A 22,406-nucleotide genomic window follows, 5' to 3' on the forward strand; every position below is an offset into this window, starting at 1 on the left:
TTTGGCGTGAGAGTGTCTAATGTTGTGTTGGATAGACAAAATAAATATGCACCAAAAGTACTAAAATGCACTAAATTTATTACTACAGGGTGAGATAACAAAACTACAACAAAGTCAAACGCCATAATTTTTAATTTTTTATTTTAATTTTATTTAATGAAAGCCAAAAATGTCGGAAATAGCACCAAATTTCAGCTGACCTCTTTGACCACGATCATTTTGTTTATTTATAAACTACTAGACAACGAATATTTTCTCATCGGAGAAAACCAAATTCGGCAGTTCGCCACTTTCGGTCAAGCAAACCAAATCTTTACTTCTTTTGGATCTATTTTCTTTCTGTTGCGGTGTAAGTTCTTGCACTTTTTGGAATTTCAATGGATTTATCCCGAGTGCATTTTTCAATTTTTGCCGAATGGAATATTGCGATATGTTCAGCTCTCGAGGCATTTTTCAGCCACTGCGACGCGGGTTTCAATCAAGTCGCTTCTTTACTTTTCGAACCATTTCTGCTAATGTTGCTGTTTTCTTCCGTCCACTTTCTTGACGTCGGGCTACGCTACCAGTATCACGGTAACGAGCGATGGTACGAGACCTAAAGGATTTATTCACATTTAAATGCTGGAGTGCTCTAACTATAGCCACTTGTGGTTTTCCAGCCAAATATAAAGAAATCACGCTTGAATTCCATCACGAATAACTTTTTTGCTGGAAAATTCTCACCGAAATGATTTTGTACGCTTGTAAAAAATATAATGAGCTGTCACTGGAATAATTTTAACAGCTTTCGGACGAGTGGCTAAAAAATGACAGCAGTCTGAAGTTGGTTGCAGTTTTTTCATCTCACCCAGTATTTGAAATTATTTGGAGTTTCGTAAGTGAATCATGTGTGACAAATACGGCGGTGTGATGATATGGTTTTGCAAATGTTTTCTAAGTGCAGGAACTTTGCTATATGGTAATAAATTTGTTACAATGTTGTTTTGGAGGAATGGATAAAAGAGGAATATTGAAATTTATTATAGAAAGAGGTTGATCTGGAAAGTGTATAATATTTGAACGAGAAGTACTGAACGGCACTAAATATGGTATAAAGAGTAGGAAAATATTTTGAATTGAACATTCGGAGTTAAGATCAATTTGACATTTCTTTAGACTTTTGACATTTCTTTAGTGCTTTTTTATTTCAAGATCTAACCAGGAATACAAGTAAAACAAATTGAAAACATCATTCATTCCTTTCTTGTTTATTTGTAATAATTTACAAAACTTACATTTATATACGAGGTAGATACGTATGCGAAATAACATATTAATTATAATCAGTTTTATACAATGGCTGATTTGTGCTCAAACCATACTGTTCAGGAACGGAATTTGCTTTGCGTATTCTCTTATAGAGAATGTAGATGGGTGAGAAGGCCAATATTTCAATACCTGCAAAGAAACGGTGGAAATATTTTATTCACAAAATTATTAAATAATTTAAAATATTATCTATAAATGAAAAATATAAATTCACATTAGGCGCTTTCATATTGAACTTAAGTTTATTGGTATATGGTTAAGCTTTAATTAATTCAAATAAAAAGACAATAACATATGCCGACAGCCAATGTTCGTTTATTTAAACCTTTTATGAGTAGGTTCCAAAGGAATGAGCCAATATTGTCCATTTCGTATCGGTCCTAAATAAATACAGGGTGAGATGAAAAAAACTGCAACCAACTTTACAAGCGTACAAAAGCATTTTGGTGAGAATTTTCCAGAAAAAAATTTATTCGTGATGGAATTCAAGCGTGAGTTCTTTATATTTGGCTGGAAAACCACAAGTGTCTGTCATTTGTGTCTCGTACCATGTCTCGTAACCGTGATACTGGAAAATGATTCGAAAAGTAAAAAAGCGACTTGAACAAAACCCGCGCCGCAGTGGCCGAAAAATGGCACTCGAGCTGAACATATCGCAATATTCCATTTGGCAAATATTGAAAAATGAGCTCGGGGTGAAGTCATTGAAATTCCAAAAAGTGTAAGAACTTGCATCACAACAGAAAGAAAATAGACTCAAAAGAGCTAAAGAGTTCCGTCGCTTGGCCGAAAGTGGTGAACTGCCGAATTTGGTTTTCTTTGATGAGAAAACATTCGTTGTCCAGCAGTTTGTAAATAAACAAAATGATCGTGTTTACTTGCCAAAGAAGTCAGCTGAAAATGTGCATCTTCGGCCATGGTGATAGTGTGGACCGCCATAACAGCCGATGGTCGCTCATATTAATCGACCGTGGCATCTGAATAAATGCCGAATATTATTGCGAAAATATTCTGGAGGGTGTATTAAAGCCTTGGACACGCAAACATTTTGGCCGCAGACCTTGGACATTCCAACAGGACTCAGCACTCGCCACCCAAGAATGGTTACAAAATGAAGTTCCTCGCTTCATTTCCAGCGCACAATGACCACCAAAATCTCCGGATACCAATCCATTGGACTATTGTGTCTGAAGAATTTTGGAATCCAAGTTTGGCACTAATACCAAAGTGTCTTTCACCTCAAGCAAGCGTTTCGCCGGGAATGGGCCAAAATACGACAGAGCAACATTCGGACAGCGTGTGACGGTTTCATTGGCCGTTTGAAGGCCATAATTCGTGTCAAACGTGACCAATTCGAATAAATCTAGACTTATTCTAAAATTTGCTGCTATTTCCGACATTTTTGCTTTCATTCAATAGAATATAAAAAAAAATTAAAAATTATGTCGTTTGACTTTGTTGCAGTTTTTTATCTCACCCTCAAGTTTGAACTATATTGGCTACATCATAGTATGGAGGGTATATTAAGTATATGGTTATTTCGTTTGTAACACCTCGAAATATACATTTAGACTCTACAAAGTGCATATAATTTTGATCAGCATAAAATTATATGTCGATTTAGCGTTTTCCGTCCATCTGCCCGTCTGTGGAATTCACGAATTGAAAAAGATTGATAATGTTTTACTTAAATGTGTGTTTGGTCTGCAGGACTTTTGGTATTGAAAATGATCTATATAGGTCCAGTACCTCCATATATTCGGTATTTTGATGATTTTACCGACATTATTCACCAAAATTGTTTCATATTTGTAGTTTGCTGTTGGTACTACTGTCTAGGACAGAAAATTGACTATGCGGGATCACGTTGGTACTACTGTCATGATATAGCATGGATATTCAATATTTTGACCCCATGTGGGGGAGTTACCAGAAGGAATATTCCGATATATTCCATTTTAACACCAGATCTTCTGCAGCTGGAAATTATGAGGTGTGTGAAATTTGAAGAGAACCGGATGTTCACTTCGGATTTTAAAATCGTTTTGGTTATTCAAAACGTTGACCCTTTGTGGGGGAGATACCAGAAGCAATGGTCTGATCTCTACCATCTCTATAACAGATCTTGTGTTGATAGAAATATTGGAATGTGCTAAGTCTGAATGGACTTAAATGTTAATTTCGTGTTTAATCAGTTTCAGGGATATTCAAAATTTTTATCCTTTTTATGGGGTAGGTACCATTGTGAGGTGCGTAATTTGAAGACAATCGGACTCTTACATCACATGTTATAAGAGTTATAAATATTCAAAATGTTGTAACCGATATTGTATATTTGCGCACCTGACCTAGCACTGATGCAAATATTTGGATTTGCAAAGTTGAAGCAAAATCCGATTATCTTTTCTCTTTCTGTGCAGTAAAATATATTTTTTTTTTTTTGAAAATATCGAGTGGACTGATAATAACTTTACGAGGTACCATGTTGGGATCGGATCGGATATTCCTTTCGTGAGTTATCGTGCGCACAGGCAGACGGACGGGCGGACTCGCTAGATCGACTACAAATGTCCTGAAACGGATTTGGGCCAAAGAGACCTAGGGTCTGCAACCGTTATATCGATGAAGCACGCTTTGGTCGTATCAAATGATATATACCCTCTCTAGCCATATGGCTGAGGGTATAAAAAATGTAGTCCACACATTTGAATTCAAAATGTATATTCGATATTATGAATCGTTACGTTAGCTGAGACGATGACAGATTGATAATCGAAATTTCTAATCAATAAATTATATTAAAACTAAATGTGCCAAGATTAATAGAAAACCACGTTACAATGTATTGTAAACAAACTCAAAACCTACAAGACCTCTGCATTACCAGTAAGTAATGAATAACGTGCCTTGTAAAAATTATGATAATGAGTATAAATATGAATGTAAATATTGTTTTTTACATTGTCAATATCTCAGCTTCAGTATATCGAAAATATTCAAATATTTATGTTTATGAATTTTCAAAATTTTCAAATTTCTTAATCTATTCCTCTTAACACTTACCAATACAAATAAGGCCGACAACGAGCACCACAATTGAATACACAAATTCGTGTTTAAGAATAATTAATAGGAATATGAAAACGCCAATCAGAACAATAACTCCAAGGACAATGCCAACAATTGTGGTATAGACAAAAACGGCCATTAGACGATGACGTTTCTGCAAAGAAGAAAAGAAAGAAAATCAGGAAAAATACATTTTAATACGGACATCTGCCCATCCTCCATTTCAAATACATTGTTTCTTTATTTTAATTTTGAATAACATACCTGATAGATGCCAACCAGCAGCAAGACATACAAAACTATGTTGATGATACACACGATGCATGGTATAAGAATATTCAGAATAAACATTCCCTGCCTTTCATCTGTTTAAAAAAGAAAAAAAAAAATGTTATAATTTCTACCAAATTCTTTGTGAATAAATTTGAGAGCAAGCCAATTTTAATTATCTCTTAGATTGCTCCCATTCAGTTGAGGAAGTAAACGGTCAATAAACGTCAGACCATTCTGTAATCTACCTCTTGGATTAAATTCTAACAAAATTTGAGGTGATTTTGGAATTGTGTTCTAAAAAATTACGAAAAGTATTTATGGTACTATGTACGGCATTGGGGGAAAGGATATTGCTGGAAATCAGAAATTTGGAATATGGATTCTTAATTGGGTGTAGGATAAATGGAAATTCCAACTACAATTGTTGGAAAGGAACTAAATTTGATACAATTTGATATCATGTAAACATAGCTAAAATTTTGCATACAAATTTTATTTGATAAGTAGGTCTGTACTAATTGACTAAATTTGATACAATTTGGTTTTAGATGAATGAATTGAGCTGGAAATTAGATATGTTGGTATTGGAGTCAGTACTGGAATTGAAATAAAGATGTGGTTTTTGGAAATGTGTACTACAAGTATACGAAATGTACGAAATAGTATATAATTTAGCATTGGTTGAAAAGAGAGTTTGAAATTATTAATATTGTTATTATCATTATGGCCACTGTTAGTATGTAGGGTTTATATTTGGAGGAAGGACAAAAGTGTGGGGGGGGGGGGTGGGGTCTACTATATGATACCATACACCACTATGTGTATTTATTAGAGCTCACGTAACAATAAATTTATATTAGGAATTTATGTGCTTCGATTAAGGATTATATATTTAAAACGTATTTATTGGAAAGGTAAGATTGGTAAAGGTTGAATATGAAAAAATCTATTTAATCTTGGGCTGATATTACATAGATGGTGAGCAATAATCGTAAAATCGGATGAAGGTTTGTATAGAAACTACATAAAAATCATAACCGATAGATAACATTTGGCAGGGGTATTTTCGAGCTGTATCTGATGTCCGATATCAAATATCATTGTTGTGGAGTGCATATTACGCATCTGCGGGACTTTAGTATCAAATCGGTTGAAACATATATATGGGAGCTATTGCGATTTTCAACAAATACTTTATGCTGATTTGTCACAACTCTCTGATGTAAGCCATTTTGGGCTAATATTAGCCACATTTGGGTTGATATTAGCCATATGGTGCGCACTAAACCCGATATCTGATAAAGATATATATGGGTGCAATATCCACATCCGATCCGATGAGGGACTTAAACACCAAATCGGAAGAAACATATATATGGGAGTTATAGCTATATCTCAACCGTTTTTCACCAAATTTTATTTACTAGCTTTTATGCTGACTTCGTTCGGATGAGCCAAAATTCAGTCTTTTGGACTGATGTTGGTCAAAGATATAATTTTGAACTGATCCTTACCAATTTCAATAGGGTTCGCCTTTGGGCCAAACAAATATTATTGGAAATTTCATCTCAATCGGATAATAAATGCGACCTGCATTTTGTTCACAAAAGTCCACAGAACAGACCTGTCTGTCGGACGAACAGACATGCATTAATCGATTCGAAAAGTGATTCTTTGAAGATTCTTTGAAGATCCTCAAAAGTAACAATGGGTCTATCTCGCTTCCTTCTCCGTGTTACAAACTAATGCACAAAGACGTAATACTCTGTGGTGTAGGGTATGAAAAGTACGAAAAGAATTAAATGGTATTAAATTTGGTTTTTGAGGAATGAATTGAGGTGGAAATCTGAGATTGGGAGGATTGACGAACCAAAGGGTTTTTAGAATTTCGAACAATAATTTGGTAAAATTTAGAATTATTTAAACGGATAGGGATACAATGTAGTTTTTGGTGAATGGATTAAGGTGGAATGTTGAAATTAAGTATGGAAAGTGGTCATTCAGGAGGGTTCACTGGATCACTGTGAATGCGAAGCTTTTAGTTGGGGAGGCGATTTTGACATGCTTACTATAACATGTACGAAAAGTACTAAATTTAGTAAAGGGTTGGGAAAGAGCATGGTAAAATTAAGAAGGCAAAGTCATTTCATATAAGCATATCCATATTTGCATTTTCTTTAATTTATCTTTTCAAATTTCTTTGTACATTGTTTTTATAGGATTTTTTTTTAAATGCATCAATTTGAAGAAATTGTATGCAAAATTAATCAAAAAATTGAGAAAATATTTTCGCGCTCTTTTTATACCCTACACCACATAGTGGTAAGGGTATTATGTCTTTGTGCATTTGTTTGTAACATGGAGAAGGAAACGAGATAGACCCATAGTTCCTTTTGATGATCTGCAAAGAATCACTTTCTGAGTCGATTTATGCATGTCAGTCCGTCTGTCCGTCCGTCTGTCCATCTATTTTTGTGAACAAAATGCAGGTCGCATTTATTATCCGATTGAGATGAAATTTTCCAAACAATATTTTTTTGGCCCAAGGACGAACCCTATTGAAATTGGTGAGAATCGGATCAAATTTAGATATAGCTCCCATATATATGTTCATCCGATTTCGGGTTAAATGTGCACCAAATGTCCACTAACAGTCCAAATTACCTGAATTTTGGCACACCCAACCGAGTTCGGCCTAGAAGCAAGTATATTAAATTTGGAGAAAATCGGTTCAGATATAGCTATAGCTCCCATATATATCTTTCATCCGATTTGATCTTTAAGTCCCTCACATTCCTACTATGCACTCCACAACCGTGATATTTGGTACCAGGTATTAGATGGAGCACAGAAATAGCTGTTTTAAATTTTATCGAAATCGGTTCAGATTTGGATATAGCTCCCATATATATCTTCATCCGATTTCGGGTTAATTGACCATCAAATGGTCAATATCAGCCCAAATGGCCCGAATTTTGGCACATATGACCGAGATTAGCCTTAAAGCAAATACAACAAATTGGAGAAAATCGGTTCAGAAACAGCTATAGCTCCCATATATATGTTTTATCCGATTTGGTGTTTACGCCTCTCACATTCGTAATATGCATTCCACAAGAATGATATTTGGTACCAGATATAAGATACAGCCCAGAAATAGCTGTTTGTAATTTTATCGAAATCGGTTCAGATTTGGATATAGCTCCCATATATATCTTCATCCGATTTCGGGTTAATTGACCACCAAATGGTCAATATAAGTCCAAATGGACTGAATTTTAGTACATCGGACCAAATTCAGCCTAGAATCAAGTATATCAAATTTAGTGAAAATCGGTTCAGATATAGATATAGCAACCATATATATGTTTCATCCGATTTAGTGTTTTAGTCCCTTACATTCGTAATATTCACTCCACAACCGTGATATTTGGTACCATTAGATGGAGCACAGGAATAGCTGTTTTAAATTTTATCGAAATCGGTTCAGATTTGGATATAGCTCCCATATATATCTTCATCCGATTTCGGGTTAAATGTGCACTAAATGGTCAATATCAGCCCAAATCACCTGAATTTTCGTACATAAGACCGAATTCAGTCTAGAAGCTAATACGTCAAATTTGGAGAAACCCGGTTCAGAGATAGCTATAGTTCGTAAAATGCACGGTAGAATTAGATAGATTTTGATTTTGTACCAAATATCTCATAGAGCTCAAAAATGCCCTGTATAAACCCTACTTAATATGCATAGTGGTGTAGGGTATCATATAGTCGGCCCCGCCCGACTTATGAGCTTTCCTTACTGGTTTTGTTTTTGCAACATTGATGTAAATATTTTCATGATATACAATTGAAATAAATATTTCGCAAATTTAGAATTTTCGAAGAAAATAATCGCCGTTATCTGTAATATTGTAATATTGTTATCTGTAATATTGACGAAGACACTATATACCCAAAATGCAAAGAAAGGCATCTTAATCCGAAAAGTTCAATAATATTCTTTCAAATCGCCCATTTTTGGCTTTAATTTTTTTCTTATTAATATGTTTTGTGTTGCGCAGTGTTATTACCTCTTCTTTTGGGGAGGTACCGATGGAATGGGACAATATTGTCTATTTTCGTTACTGTCGTAAATCTCATATGAATAAAGACTGCTGTTTTTTGGCAACACTGGTTTGAACAGCTCAAACACTTTTCATGTCTCACTGTTTGGTATTTAATTTAAACGTCAATCGTCTTACAAACGAACATTATCAAAATGCGTGCTTTGTTAAGAAAACGCGCTTCTTGTGTTCAGCGACGAAGCTTAATTTTTGAGCCATTTTTGGGTACGTTAATAAGGTGAATTTTCCATTTTTGAGTGAAGATAAGCCATAATCATTACAAAAGCTACCAATGCAACCAGATGGGTCAAGTTAACATGGGTCAAAAATCCGGCGTGCCTACTTTACACCACCATAAATATTTAGTAGAACTAAAAAAAAAAAACAAGTAAAACAAGTATAAGCTTTTAATATCCTCCAGCATTGGGCAAAGAAAACATTTTTTATAAAATTATCTGAATTCAAACGGGTTCTACTTTAAACTACAAAAATCAGTAAGACCATTTGGAAGATATTTTTTATACTTCAGGAATTGTAATTTACCAAATCTTCTCAAATACCAACTTTGAAACAATTTCGTGGATAAATGTGACTAGGATTATCGTAACATGTGTGCTAAAAGAAAACGTGGAACTAAATATTTAATGTTCTGCCACTAGAGCTAGAACCCATTATGAACTTAAAATACCAATTTTTATACAAATACCTGAAAAAGGTAACAAAAATCATCAAAATGCCGAATATCGAGAGGTACCGTTATATTGGGGCTATACCAAAACATGGACCTATGCATACATATATATATATAGGGGTCTACGACGAATATTTAAAGATGTTACAAACGGAATGAAAAAGTTAATATCTTCTTTTCCAAAGTGAGGGGTATAAAAATGTATATATATGGAATTTCATTGAAGAAGATCATATGTACTATGACCGTATTTGAATGCGTATCATGTCTTTAGATCGGTTATAACTTGAAACCTAAAGGAACTAATATATGGGAGGTATATACTATTCTGAAATTTTAAAGCTGCATTTATGTCTGAACCGATTTTTACCAAAATCCATCTCTTTGAACTGATATCACACTATTGGTGCACAATAAACGCGAATTCGGATGAAGATATATATGTGGGACCTATAGCTTTGTCTAAACATATTTTTACCAAATATGGCACACATTCTTCCAGTTTGAATTCGGTCGTATGTGTACACAATAAACTTAAAAAAATTAGTACACAATAAACTTAAAATCGGATAAAGATATATATAGGTGCTATATGCAAATCTAAACCGATCTCGATAGAATTTGGCAAAGTTATTTCTAATCGGTATCTTATATTTTTCCTAAATATTGCTGTTATGGAGTTCATATTACTAAATTGAGTGGATTGGTATATTCAAACTATGCACTAGACATGCAAACTTTCAAAAAATTCGCCATTGCAATAGCCCTACATAAAGGGACACACTGATTTGAAATTACTTGAAAATTAAAACTATTCTTCAAAGCAGAAAATTTTTATAAACTGGTGCCTAATTGCCGCGTAATACCCCCATTGCGCGAGATGTTGGAGAAAAAAATTTGTCATTAAATTTCGTTTTTCTCTCAAATATTGTTTCTCCTTTTTACGAATTGACTCATTAAAGTAATATGAAACCGAATTCAAGGCGAATGAAAGTAAAATTCAACAATAAAATTTGATGCTATAAGTTTTATAACTACATACATAAATGTATATGTAGACGCGAATATTTTTTTTGAAAATTGCGATGTTTATTTGAGTATACAACAAAAAAATAAAAAGGAAATATTTGTTAACTTCCCTTCTGTATTAATTTCCTACGTTGCCCAAACTGAGCCTAAATCTCCCACAGAATTCGATTGTATGAGTATGGCGCCAAAGAATGAAATATTTTGCGACGAATTTAATTATGAGTCAGCGAACAAATGAAATTTGTATACACAATATATATTATTAAAAAAATTAACACACATTTGGGTAGATAGAATTTTGTTTTTGGTAATTTCGCACTTGTTTTGAATAAATTGCAAATAATCGTGCAATTAGACACTTTTGGGAGGATGTTTCTAATGGGCGAATTATTCTACATTAGAATTAATTATCAGGCGCCTAAATTTACATGCATACAAAACACACATGATGTCACATTAAAATATATTGGGAGATAACTCTTCAAAGCTCCTAGGGAGAGCAAAGTAATCTTTAGACAACTTAAATTTAATATTTCGTTGAATTTGAAAATTAGACAATATTTTAATTTATCTAAAGCAGCTAATGTCAAAGGGTTTATCTAAACAATTGGGCAACTCATTAAACACGTGACCTTGACATACAAGGAGTGCCAAAAGGAGGGCTATCGCATGTATCAGAGTACCACATTTATAACATTTGATACGACCAAAACGTGGCACATCGAAATAACGGTTTTATACCCTAGGTCTCTTTTGGCCAAATCCGTGTCAGGACATTTGTAGTCGATCTAGCGATGTCCGTCTATATGCCCGTCTGCTGACTGGTGTGCACGATAACTCTCTAAGGGAATGTTTGATTTGATCGTAAAATTATTATCTAACTTATATCAAGTTCGGAAATATCGGCCTCCTTCTGGTACCTCCCCCACAAAAGGTGAAATTTTTAAAAAATATTTTATTGCACAGAAATAGAGATAATCCGATTTGCCTCCAACTTTGAAAAACCTTAATATTTGCATAAGTGCTCGGTTAGGTGCGAAAATCGACAAAACTCATTCCGGTAATTCACCCACCAAGGGTCAAAATTTTCGAAAAAATATAATATTTTTAACTTATTAACTACAAACTTCGCAAAATACCAGACCCGGCTCCCAAAACACAGATGTGGATGGGTTGCTCAAAGACAATGTTCCAATGCTTACCACTTCCACTGACGCATCAGGCAAACCAACACCTGTATGAATGTATGGGAAATAAATATTCGACTTAAATTAGATGTTTTTATATGGAATAGAAATAGTAACGCAGAGATTGACTGTAAAGGATCAATCGCCCATTGTCGATTGAAGGATATTAAAAGAATGATTTTCTTTGGTATGCCGTTTGAATTGTAAATAAGGAATTTATCCGAAACCTCATAAAACCCGAGAAAGGCAGTATGGAAAATGTTGGTGCACAAGGCATCTAAACTGTTATTGGACTCTTAGTATCGGATCAAATTCTTTGAATTAGTTAAGGTCATCGATTTAAAATTTTTCTGTAGGTCACCAAATAAAGAAAATCTATATTTCAATTACATATCAAGAAAATAACAATGTTTGTATCAATGTTGTCGGAAAATATTTCATAGTTTTTAAAGATTTTTTCTGACCTGTTTAGAATTGATGTATGAATGTTACATAAAACTTTGTTTTAGACTGAACTGATTATATGTATTTCGACGGTATTGATCGCATTTTCCAGCCGATTTTGGAATTAGCCTGGTATCTTTGTTTCTCAGAGAGCAGAACACATTTTCGTAATTCAGTGCAGGTGCGTTTTTCTGATTAGATCCCATAAATGAAACCTCCTGATTATATATAGACAACTTTCAACACCAAAAGTCCTGAGTATCTACCTACTTCATTTTGTTCGGCAGCTGATTTCCACCGACGGACGGACAGACATCGCTATTTCGAAGTATAATTTTATGCACATTCTCTGTGGGAATCTAAAATGTACATTTCGAGGCGTTACAACGAAATGCCAACGTTTAAAATAAAAATATTTCCAACGTTTAGAATACCGTCCAGCGTGGCATTTACTTTTGTCCATATCATAATTGAGGGCAGAATGATTTTAGAATAGTCAAACATAATTACTCTTTTACATCCATTATCGTAAGAATGGAATTCATTTTTCTCTATCAATCTCCTGTCAAAACTACATTCGAAAATAGTAAGTCAACAAGGAACAATTAAAAAAGCAGTAAGTTCGGCCGGAATCCATACTATGTATGGTGGAGGGTATAAAAAATCATGAAATATAAAACATTACTATTGTATATTTCAAAAGTCAAAATGAAAAGGTTCAAATTTCACATTTTCTCGAAATTGTTTGGATTTTATCCATTTCTGCCAAGAGACAATTCCTAATTTGTCTGAATCGGTTCTTGAGTTATAAGCGTAGTAACTAACACAACTTTCTTTAATATATATATTATATAAAAACATTTTTGGGTTAAGAACCCCGTTTGATCCGAGTCAAATCCAATCTACTTGGGATTTCCACAACCCATACTTAGAATGCACGCTGTATTCTATGGATACTAGGTATAATGAAATATTTTTTATTTTCACATGAAATTGCTCTCCTCACTCGTTTTCATTTACTGAACTTTTCCATCAAACTTTTCTATCGAATAAGATTTCGAAATAATTTCTGCGACTTATTGAGATATTGTACAAACCTAATATTCACAGTTGACATACAAAAACAAAGTTCGCAACGTGACTTGGAATTCTTCATAAATTGAATGTTTGAGTGATAGTTTGCGATTAATAAAAATCCAGTATTAAAACTCTTGTGTACATATGTAAATTAATGTTAATTCCTTAATAATACACATATTGTGTTTACATTCACAATTTGATTTGTCACTTGTAAAAATTCTACGTAGAATACTATTTGGGTGACGAAATGCTTATCGGATAAACAATTTTATCGGATAATTTGTCTCAATTTAGTAACTTGTGAAAAAAAGTACATAAAGCACGTCAACTCTTTAGAATTCGAAATATGTTTGCATTTTATAAAAATTATAAAAAAACTATGCGACAAAATTAAATTTTAATAACATTGAGCAAAACAAAAAACCGGTAATGTATTTTACGGATGTGAGGGAGTAAAATACAAAATCGGATGAAACATATATTTATGGGACCCATAGCCATATGTTAACCGATGTTCACCAAATTGGATACACTTTCTCCCAGGCTAAATTCGTTCATATGTGCCAAAATCCATTCAATTCGGCCTTTTATTAACCATTGGGTGCACAATAAACATGTATAGGAATTCCTGGTGTTTAGGTAGCATTTAGACACTTGACGTCTTCAAGGACTTACATTAGAACTTTGTGAAAAATAATTTTGTAGGATATTTTGGCTTCCTACGATGAAGTTTTTGCCCATAAACCATAAAATAAAACAAGTAAGCAAAGGCTATAGCCGTGCGGGGCCGACCATGTGATACCCTACAACACTACAATATATTAGAAGCCCCCTTATGTCCAAATCCATTTTGGAAGATTTTGCTTTTGAAATTATGTCACGGAGCACTGCCCACATATTACCCTTAGCATTTTGACCAGGAATATTTGCCCAATATTTACGCACTTCATCGTGCGGTCCATTGTGGTCCATTTTTACGGCAAAATATAAATAAAATATAAAAATATATATATGCCAGAATTCTTCCTTGTGCTTAACTATCTTCTCAGGCGTGTCGATTGGCTTCAATTGTGTGATCAGGAAATATTTTGCGATCATCTCTAAAAACAAGAGGCCCCTCAGTGTCTCCATACTGTCTACGATATTTAGCTATACTCGTCAAAGAAATCAGCACAAAAAAGCCAGAAGTTCGCCTATTGTGTATTTCGGATATCACCTGTAAATAATGCTGGTATTTTTTTACACAAAAGTAGTGGTAAATTCTACCCGCTGTCTTAAATTCTAACTTCATGCGAGATTTCGTGTCCTTTGGTTTCTATTTGTGGCCTTTATAACGGCTGCAACATCAGGAACATTTTTAGTTGTTGGTCCATTTCAATCCCTAAATATATTGCGGGCGTCTTTGAAAACAATAGGCCTAGCCATTCTGAGCCTAACCCAACCCTTTTTCGTGAGGATAATTGCAATCTGTATATAATAACCCCAACCTGTGTTGTAAAAAAATATAACAAAATGTACAATTCACTATTATAAGTCAAATTGAAAAAATCGCATGCGATAAAAAATATGAAAAAAAAATGTCACAAAATACTACAAAATCTATATGAACATCATTATTGACATCTTTTTATGCGATTTTTTTTTAGATTTTATACTTTTATGCCAAAAGGGCATTTTAAATTGACAAAATTTGTCAACATCGGTCCAGCCATTTTTGAGATATAAGCATTCTAGCTAACATCCCCTTCCTTTCTATATACAAATTGTATATATTTCGCTATATATATCCGATATTCTTACTATCGGCATCTGCGTAACGGTCAGAATTGACCTGATCGTATATTTATGATTTCGCCGGCATTAAAAATATTCGCGGTTTAATGGAAAATTTGACTTTTATTTAACACAAATGTTATGGTGTATTTCACCCACTAAATATTACCCGATGACCATCAAAATTGGAAGGCTTCTGCCCAGCCCTAAGCTCTAGCTCCGCGTCGATTAGTCTATAATTGCGACCTGTAGAGCAACTCCAATAAAAGGGGATATTTATCAGTTTTTGGTCCATTTCAACCCCTAAATATTATGCGATCATCTCCAAAAGAAATAGGGTTCTATTCTGGCCTCAACCCCACCTCCATTTTCAATTTCGTGAGGATCGGGCCATAATTGCGACCTGTAGAGTGATTACAAATTAACATGGACAGACGGACGGACGGACATACATAGCTAGATCGACTCAGCTCGGTGAGGTAGGAAGATCCATATATACTTTCCTACGTGGGAAACCAATATTTCGTGGAGTTACATAATTTTTGGCCCAATCAAATTTATAATACCCCCAACACATAGTGTTGTAAGGTATAAAAAAAGGATTTGAAAGACCCCTTCGTTAAGTCGTTTGAGACCTAAATATATTCTCCTTATTTGTATACCCTCCACCTTGGAAATGAGGGTATATTAACTTTGTCATTCCGTTTGTAACATCCCTAAATATTCGCCATAGACTCCATAAAGTATATATATTCTTGATCAGCATAAATTTCTAAGTCAACAGACGGACATCGTCTGTCTGACTGTTGAAATCAAGATATAGCCCACATTATTTGACGTAGAGCATCAACATTTAGCAGAACAATTTGTACGTTTTGGTATATCCCTCATGTAACGGTAACTCTCGATATTCGCTATTTTGACGATTCTTTACCACATTTTTTCACGGATTTGTCTAAAAGTTGGTATTTGTAGGTCATAATGTTTTCTAGCTCTGGTGGCGAAAAATTGTATGTATATGTCCACGTTTTGGTATAGCCCCCATATAAAGGTACGTCCCGATATTCAATATTTTGACGATTGTTGCCACATTTGTCTTAATAATTGGATTTGTCTGAAATTTGGTATTTGTGGGTCATAATGGGTTCCAGCTCGTATGGCGAAAAATTGTATGTATATGTCCACGTTTTAGTATAGCCCCCATTTAAAGGTACCTCCCGATATTCGGTATTTTGACGATTGTTGCCACATTTGTCTTAAAATTGGATTTGTCTTAAAATTGGTATTTGTGGTCATAATGGGCTCTAGCTCGTATGGCGAAACATTGGTATAGCCCCCATATAACGCAATAATCAAAATAGCGAATATCGACAGGTAATATTCGATATTTTGATAATTTTTGCACATTTTTCCACGGATTTGTCTAAAAATTGGTATTTGTAGTTCGTAATGGGTTCTAGCTCCTGTGGCGGAACATAATATGTATAGGTCCACCTTATCGTTTAGTCCCCACTTAATGGTACATTTTGATTATTTTTGTCAAATTTTCGGCGGTAGAACATTGAAACTATAGGTCCACGTTATCATATAGCGCACATATACCGATACCCACCGACACTCGACATTTTGATAATTATAGTCACATTTACACACACAACTGTTTCAAATTTGGTATTTTGGAAGATTTGATAGATGAAAATCCTTGAAGTGAAAAACTGTCCATAGAGGTTCCCGTTTTGGTATGATCCCATATAGCTGCCTCATTCACTTTATAGTTTTTTGATAAGGTTTACTGCATTATCCAAATGGTCTTGCTGGTATATGAAGTTTAAAATAAAAACACGCTTAAGTTCAGATATTTTTATATAAAAATGTTTTCTTTACCCAAAGGTGGAGGGTATTAAAAGTTCGGCCCGGCAAAACTTAATGTTTTTTATTTGTTATCTACAGTATTACTGTATCACTATATTACTGTATTACTATATACTTAAAATGCACTGATTCCGAAAAACTGTTATCTGCAAATTTCCGATTTCAGTCAAATCGATCGGAAAATATGGCCAAGGCTCTTGCAATAACTAAATTCATATGCCCAAATTCTGAGGCTATATATCTATCGGAACACCAACTGAAACTTTTTATCTTTATTTTATACAACGCTTATAAATTTTGGATAAAAATTATGAATTTTTACTTCAAAAACATTTTTTCAAACACTTCAAGGACATACAGTTGGGCGCCACACTCACAATGTCAGTAGATAATAAACTGTTGATTAGGTCCTTGTTATCTCGTGTTAGAGTACAATAATTATAATCCAGGGATAGGCTTATGACGTGGGACGTGGCTAACTCATTTTAATTAATTACTAATTAAATAACTGTATATGTACATATATAAACATCTATGATATGTACATATATTCTTATAACTTTGCCATATGTTTGCAACGTTAGAAATTTTTGATATACACAAGTTGTTTTTTTAATATATTTTTGCTTGCATTCAAAATGCCTTATATCACAATAACAAATTAAAGTTTTTTTCTGAATTAATTAACATTTTCTTTTGTCAATTTACCCTGCATTTCGCTATTAGCGCCAACGAATATCAAGGCCACGGTGAGAATAAAACCAATAACACAGCCAATTAGATTTGACCAGGCCAGGAATAAACTCCAACATCTGACCGTGCAACAACACATCTTGATGATTTAATGTTTTTCGAATTAGTTTTTTTTTTTTTTTATTGTTATTATATATTATTTATTTGATGATGCTTATTGTTTATAATTTGGGACAAAAACGCGCACACATACACACGCACACATCAACTGGGATGTGCGCTTCGCCTGATGTTCGTTCTAAGACTGATTGAATTTTGGTATATTCAGTTTGCAAGCAACGTTAACGTTCTATGGAGCCCAAAGAATGAAAAAAAAAAATAAAAAAATTCTATTATCTTCTTCGTGCGAACCCCTATCCCGGTATTTGCACATCGAAAAAAATAATGAAAAGGGAAAACGAAACAAAAAAAAAAACGAGAAAAAATAACGCATGAAAGAAATGAAACATTAATGTTATGCGCTGTGTGTGTGATGACACAAAGCTTGAAAGTGTTTTGTGGGCTGTTTGTTGATATGCTTCTGGATGCAGACATGACGAAATATTTGTTTGTTTCTGAAAATACACTGTGCGACATTTCGTCTGGATCCATTGAGGGAGCATGGGAATTTTAAGGGGCCAGAGTTAATGAGATCACCCATGTAGAATGAAAAATATATTGAGAATAATATTCGTCTTTCATGCAAAAGTCAGCGCGGAAAAGTCAAAAGTCGGACGGGGCCGGCTATATGATACCCTACACCACTCTGCATATTTAGTAAAGCTCCCGTAACAAAAGAATTTATTTGAAGTAGATCATTTGGCTTAAGAGCAGTTATAATTTGGTTTCAGAGGGAACTAATATATGGGGGAGGCATATCAAATTCTGAATCGATTTTTACTAGATTTGACGGAGACATATTAACCTTTTATATAAGGGTATTTCTGAGCTCTAAGATATCTGGTACCAAATATCATTGTGGTCGAATGCATATTACGAATGCGAGGAACTTTAACACCAAATCGGATGAAACATATATATGGGAGCTATAGCTATATCTGAACCGATTTTCACCAAATTTGAAGTACTGGTTTAAAGGATGAATTCAGTCCATTTGGGCTGATATTAGCCATTTGGTTCACAATAAACCTGATATCAGATAAAGACGTATATAGGAGCTGTATCCTAATCTGAACCCATCTCGATAAAATTTGACAGAGGTTTTTTCGAGCAGTATCCCAATGTCCGGAGTGAATATTATGCATGTGAGGGACTTAAAACACCAAATTGGATGAAAAATATATATACCTATATCTGAACCGATTTTCTCAAAATTTGATGTACTTGCTTCCAGACTGAATTAGGTGCGATGTACCCAAATTCAGGTCATTAGGACTTATATTGGCCATTTGGTTCACAATTAACCCGAAATCGTTTGTGTACTGTTTATTTTCGAACGCAGGTAAATTTATTAGAGTTAAAGTGGTAAATGGATATATATCGCCCATCTTAAGGAACTCTCAGTTTTTTCCTAACTACCTACAAATCAAGCTTCACATTCAATTAAATTAAAAAAAAAATTAAAAATTATGGCGTTTGACTTTGTTGCAGTTTTTATACCCTCCATCAAAAAAGGTATGGAGGGTATATTAAGTTCGTCATTCCGTTTGTAACTCAGCGAAATAATCATTTTAGACCCAACAAAGTATATATATTCTTGATCAGCGTAAAATTCTAAGACGATTTAGCCCTGTCCGTCCGTCTGTTGTAATCACGCTACAGTCTAAACGAATTAAGATAGGAAGCTACATTTTGCACAGATCTCTCTTTTGTCTGCAGGCAGGTCAATTTCGAAGATGGGCTATATCGGTCCACGATATCGTATAGCCCCCATATAACGGTACCCCCGACATTCGGTATGTTGATGATGTTAGCCACATTTTTCAATGGAATTGTCTGAAAATCCACACAAGTAGTTCCTTGTGGGTACTTTATACCTCGGCAGAGAATTATCTATATAGGTCCACAATATCGTATAGCCTCCATATAACGGTACCCCCCGGTATTCGGCATTTTGATGATTTTAGCCACATTTTTCAATGGAATTGTCTTAAATCCACACAAGTAGTTCCTTGCGAGTAATTTACCCCCTGAGAGAGAATTGTCTATACAGGTCCACGATATCGTACATCCCCCATATAACGGTACCCCCCGATATTCGGTATTTTGATGATTTTAACCACATTTTTCAACGGAATTGTCCGAAAATCCCCATAAGGAGTTCCTTGTGGGTACTTTATACCTCGGCAGAGAATTATCTATATAGGTTTACAATATCGTATAGCCCCCATGTAACGGTACCCCCGATATTCGGTATTTTGATGATTTTACCCACATTTTTCAACGGGATTGTCTGAAAATCCACACAAGGAGTTCCTTGTGGGTACTTTATACCTTGGCAGAGAATTGTCCATACAGGTCCACGATATCGTATAGCCCCCATGTAACGGTACCCCCACGGTATTCGGTATTTTGATGATTTTTGCCACATTTTTCAATGGAATTGTATGAAATTCCACAAAGGGAGTCCCTTGTGGGCATTTTACCTCCTCAAAAAGAATTGTCTATATAGGTCCACGATATCGTATATCCCCCTTATAACGGTACCCCCCGATATTCGGTATTTTGATGATTTTACCCACATTTTTCAACGGAATTGTCTAAAAATCCACAAAACGAGTTCCTTGTGGGTACTTTACACCTCGGCAGAGAATTATCTGTATAGGTCCACAATATCGTATAGCCCCCATATAACGGTACCCCCCCGATATTCGGTATTTTGATGATTTTAGCTACATTTTTCAACAGAATAATTTTAAACTTTGTGTTTGGAGTTCGTAATAGGCACCTCCTTATCTGGTAGATAATTGCCTGTAAAGGTCCACGTTTTCGTATAGCCCCATTCGACCGTAACACGTAATACTCGTAATTTTTAAGATTTTTTTAATGGAATTATTTTACAGTTTGTTTTTCCAAATGTTGAAGGGTATTAAAAGTTCGTTTTTGTTAGCCAATAGGTGAGTCGCAATTTCTTAACTCTTTATTGGGTTGTTCGCTATCCAGTTAACTTTGGGAACCACTGGTCTGCAGGGCTAGGAGCCCAATCGAACGGCCACGAACGTGGAATAAATTCTTCACCGAATTCACCTCTCAATAAATCCATTGTTATGCGTGCTGTGTGGTATGTTACACCATCTTGTTGAGACCACATGTCACACTCACAGTATAAAGTGAAACTAGCACGCATTTCGGATCTATGATTTTAGATTGTTCGACAAATCTCTATTATCAAAAATTCGACTTTTCCTTTTTACAACTAAAAAACCGACTCTGACTTAAAGACTTTTCGGTTCGAAACGTCGAATACGTTTCCATAGTATGACATTTAATTTTAATACGTAGCGTAATATTTTGATTTGTTGTTTAGTGTTATTCTTCACATATGCATATAGCTAAATATGTACAAATTGTTTACTTTTTTTATGAAAAAATCAAAAAATTGATTCTTTCACTGAAGTAGAAAAAATCAAATATATATTACTAGCTGGCCCGGTCCGCGTTGCCGGCCAGTAGTTTTTGTCTATTACGCATTTGTCCAAGCATTCACAGATATGACTGATATAAGTGTTTATGTACAGGTCGATTAAAAGTGTTTTAAAATACATGTACCCATTTTTAAAGCCGTGGGCTTCAATATTTAAACCGTGGGCTTCAACTGTGTGGATGTGCTATACAAATCTATTAAAAAGTATATATCGATCTTATCGCCATGTAAGGGATCAAATTAATTTTTAATATGGTTAAAATCGTAGCAAAATCTTCCAGTCAAATGAGCAGTAATTTGGAATTTACTGTATTTTGTATACTATATAATTGAGGGCTGAAGGATTTAAGAATAGCCAAAAATAATTACTTTTTTAAACCCATTAGCACTTAGATTTTCACCCCCCTATTACACATTATTAGCCAAATTCTTTGAAATATGGTAAAATTAGGAGGTACCTTCTTTGTATGGGCACTACTCCGAAACATCGACCTGCATTGAAAACTTTCTTCTACCCCTTATAATCCAAGATGACAAATAGAGGCCAAATCAAAAATATAGCATGTCATAGCATTTCGCGTGATTTAAATCAGTAAAAATAGTTTTATCCGCCTCATAATTGAGGGCAGAATGATAAGATGGCAATTAATTTTATTTGCCATTTAAATTGTAAGTTGGAGACCCCTTAAAGTCCATATTTTCATCATAGTATAATTCAATGATGATTCAACAAATATTCGGTCCCGTGCTACTTTCTTATATTTGTAATTTGTTCATGTTTCCACAATTTATTTCATATATATGTACATCCCAAATCTACGTTCCCAACCAATATTCTCTTGGGGGTTAAAAATTCAATAGAATACAAAATTTTCTTTTCTGACCACACATTAGATGTGAAAGATTACTTAAGGATACTCCAATGTGGGGACTTTACTTAAATAAATTCCTATGTGGTAATTATCTGTATGATGGTTCCCTACCCCAGGGTGGCATAAATTAAATTTTTTAGCCAAATCAATTGATGAATGTGGTCAAGACCAATATGGGCCCAACTCTGAAAATTTCAAATTGTATGCGAAGAGGTTCTCTACCCCTTTAGAAACAAAAATGGCAAATAAGGGCCAAAAAATGAAAAAAGTGGCCAAGACCCCAAAAATAGCTTAAATCAAAGATGGTTATATAAATATGAAATCGGGTTGTTCCCTTATCCGTGAGTTATGATCGATATAAAG

The 22,406-nt window shown here is 34.4% G+C and overlaps 1 protein-coding gene across 1 annotated transcript; it reads right to left on the minus strand.

Annotated features, from left to right (window-relative positions):
- Positions 1-1,231: 1,231 nt before the first annotated feature.
- On the minus strand, positions 1,232-17,857 carry LOC101896584 (uncharacterized). The gene is made up of 4 exons (XM_005185784.4): positions 17,544-17,857; positions 4,642-4,742; positions 4,372-4,531; positions 1,232-1,437 (listed from the first exon to the last, which is right to left on the minus strand). The coding sequence occupies exons 1-4, from the start codon at positions 17,665-17,667 to the stop codon at positions 1,313-1,315; spliced, it is 510 nt and encodes a 169-aa protein (XP_005185841.1). The 5' UTR covers positions 17,668-17,857; the 3' UTR covers positions 1,232-1,312.
- Positions 17,858-22,406: the final 4,549 nt, after the last annotated feature.

This window comes from Musca domestica, unplaced genomic scaffold, assembly GCF_030504385.1.
Source record: "Musca domestica strain aabys unplaced genomic scaffold, Musca_domestica.polishedcontigs.V.1.1 10, whole genome shotgun sequence".
NCBI classification, from domain to species: Eukaryota; Metazoa; Arthropoda; class Insecta; order Diptera; family Muscidae; genus Musca; species Musca domestica.

Coding starts and splice junctions, on each gene's coding strand:
- LOC101896584 (XM_005185784.4), bottom strand. CDS start 17,667: ATGTGTTGTTGCACGGTCAGATGTTGGAGTTTATTCCTGGCCTGGTCA. Junction 4,743..17,543: donor CGCTAATAGCGAAATGCAGG/GTAAATTGACAA, acceptor TTTTTTAAACAG/ATGAAAGGCAGGGAATGTTT. Junction 4,532..4,641: donor TGCTGGTTGGCATCTATCAG/GTATGTTATTCA, acceptor TCTTCTTTGCAG/AAACGTCATCGTCTAATGGC.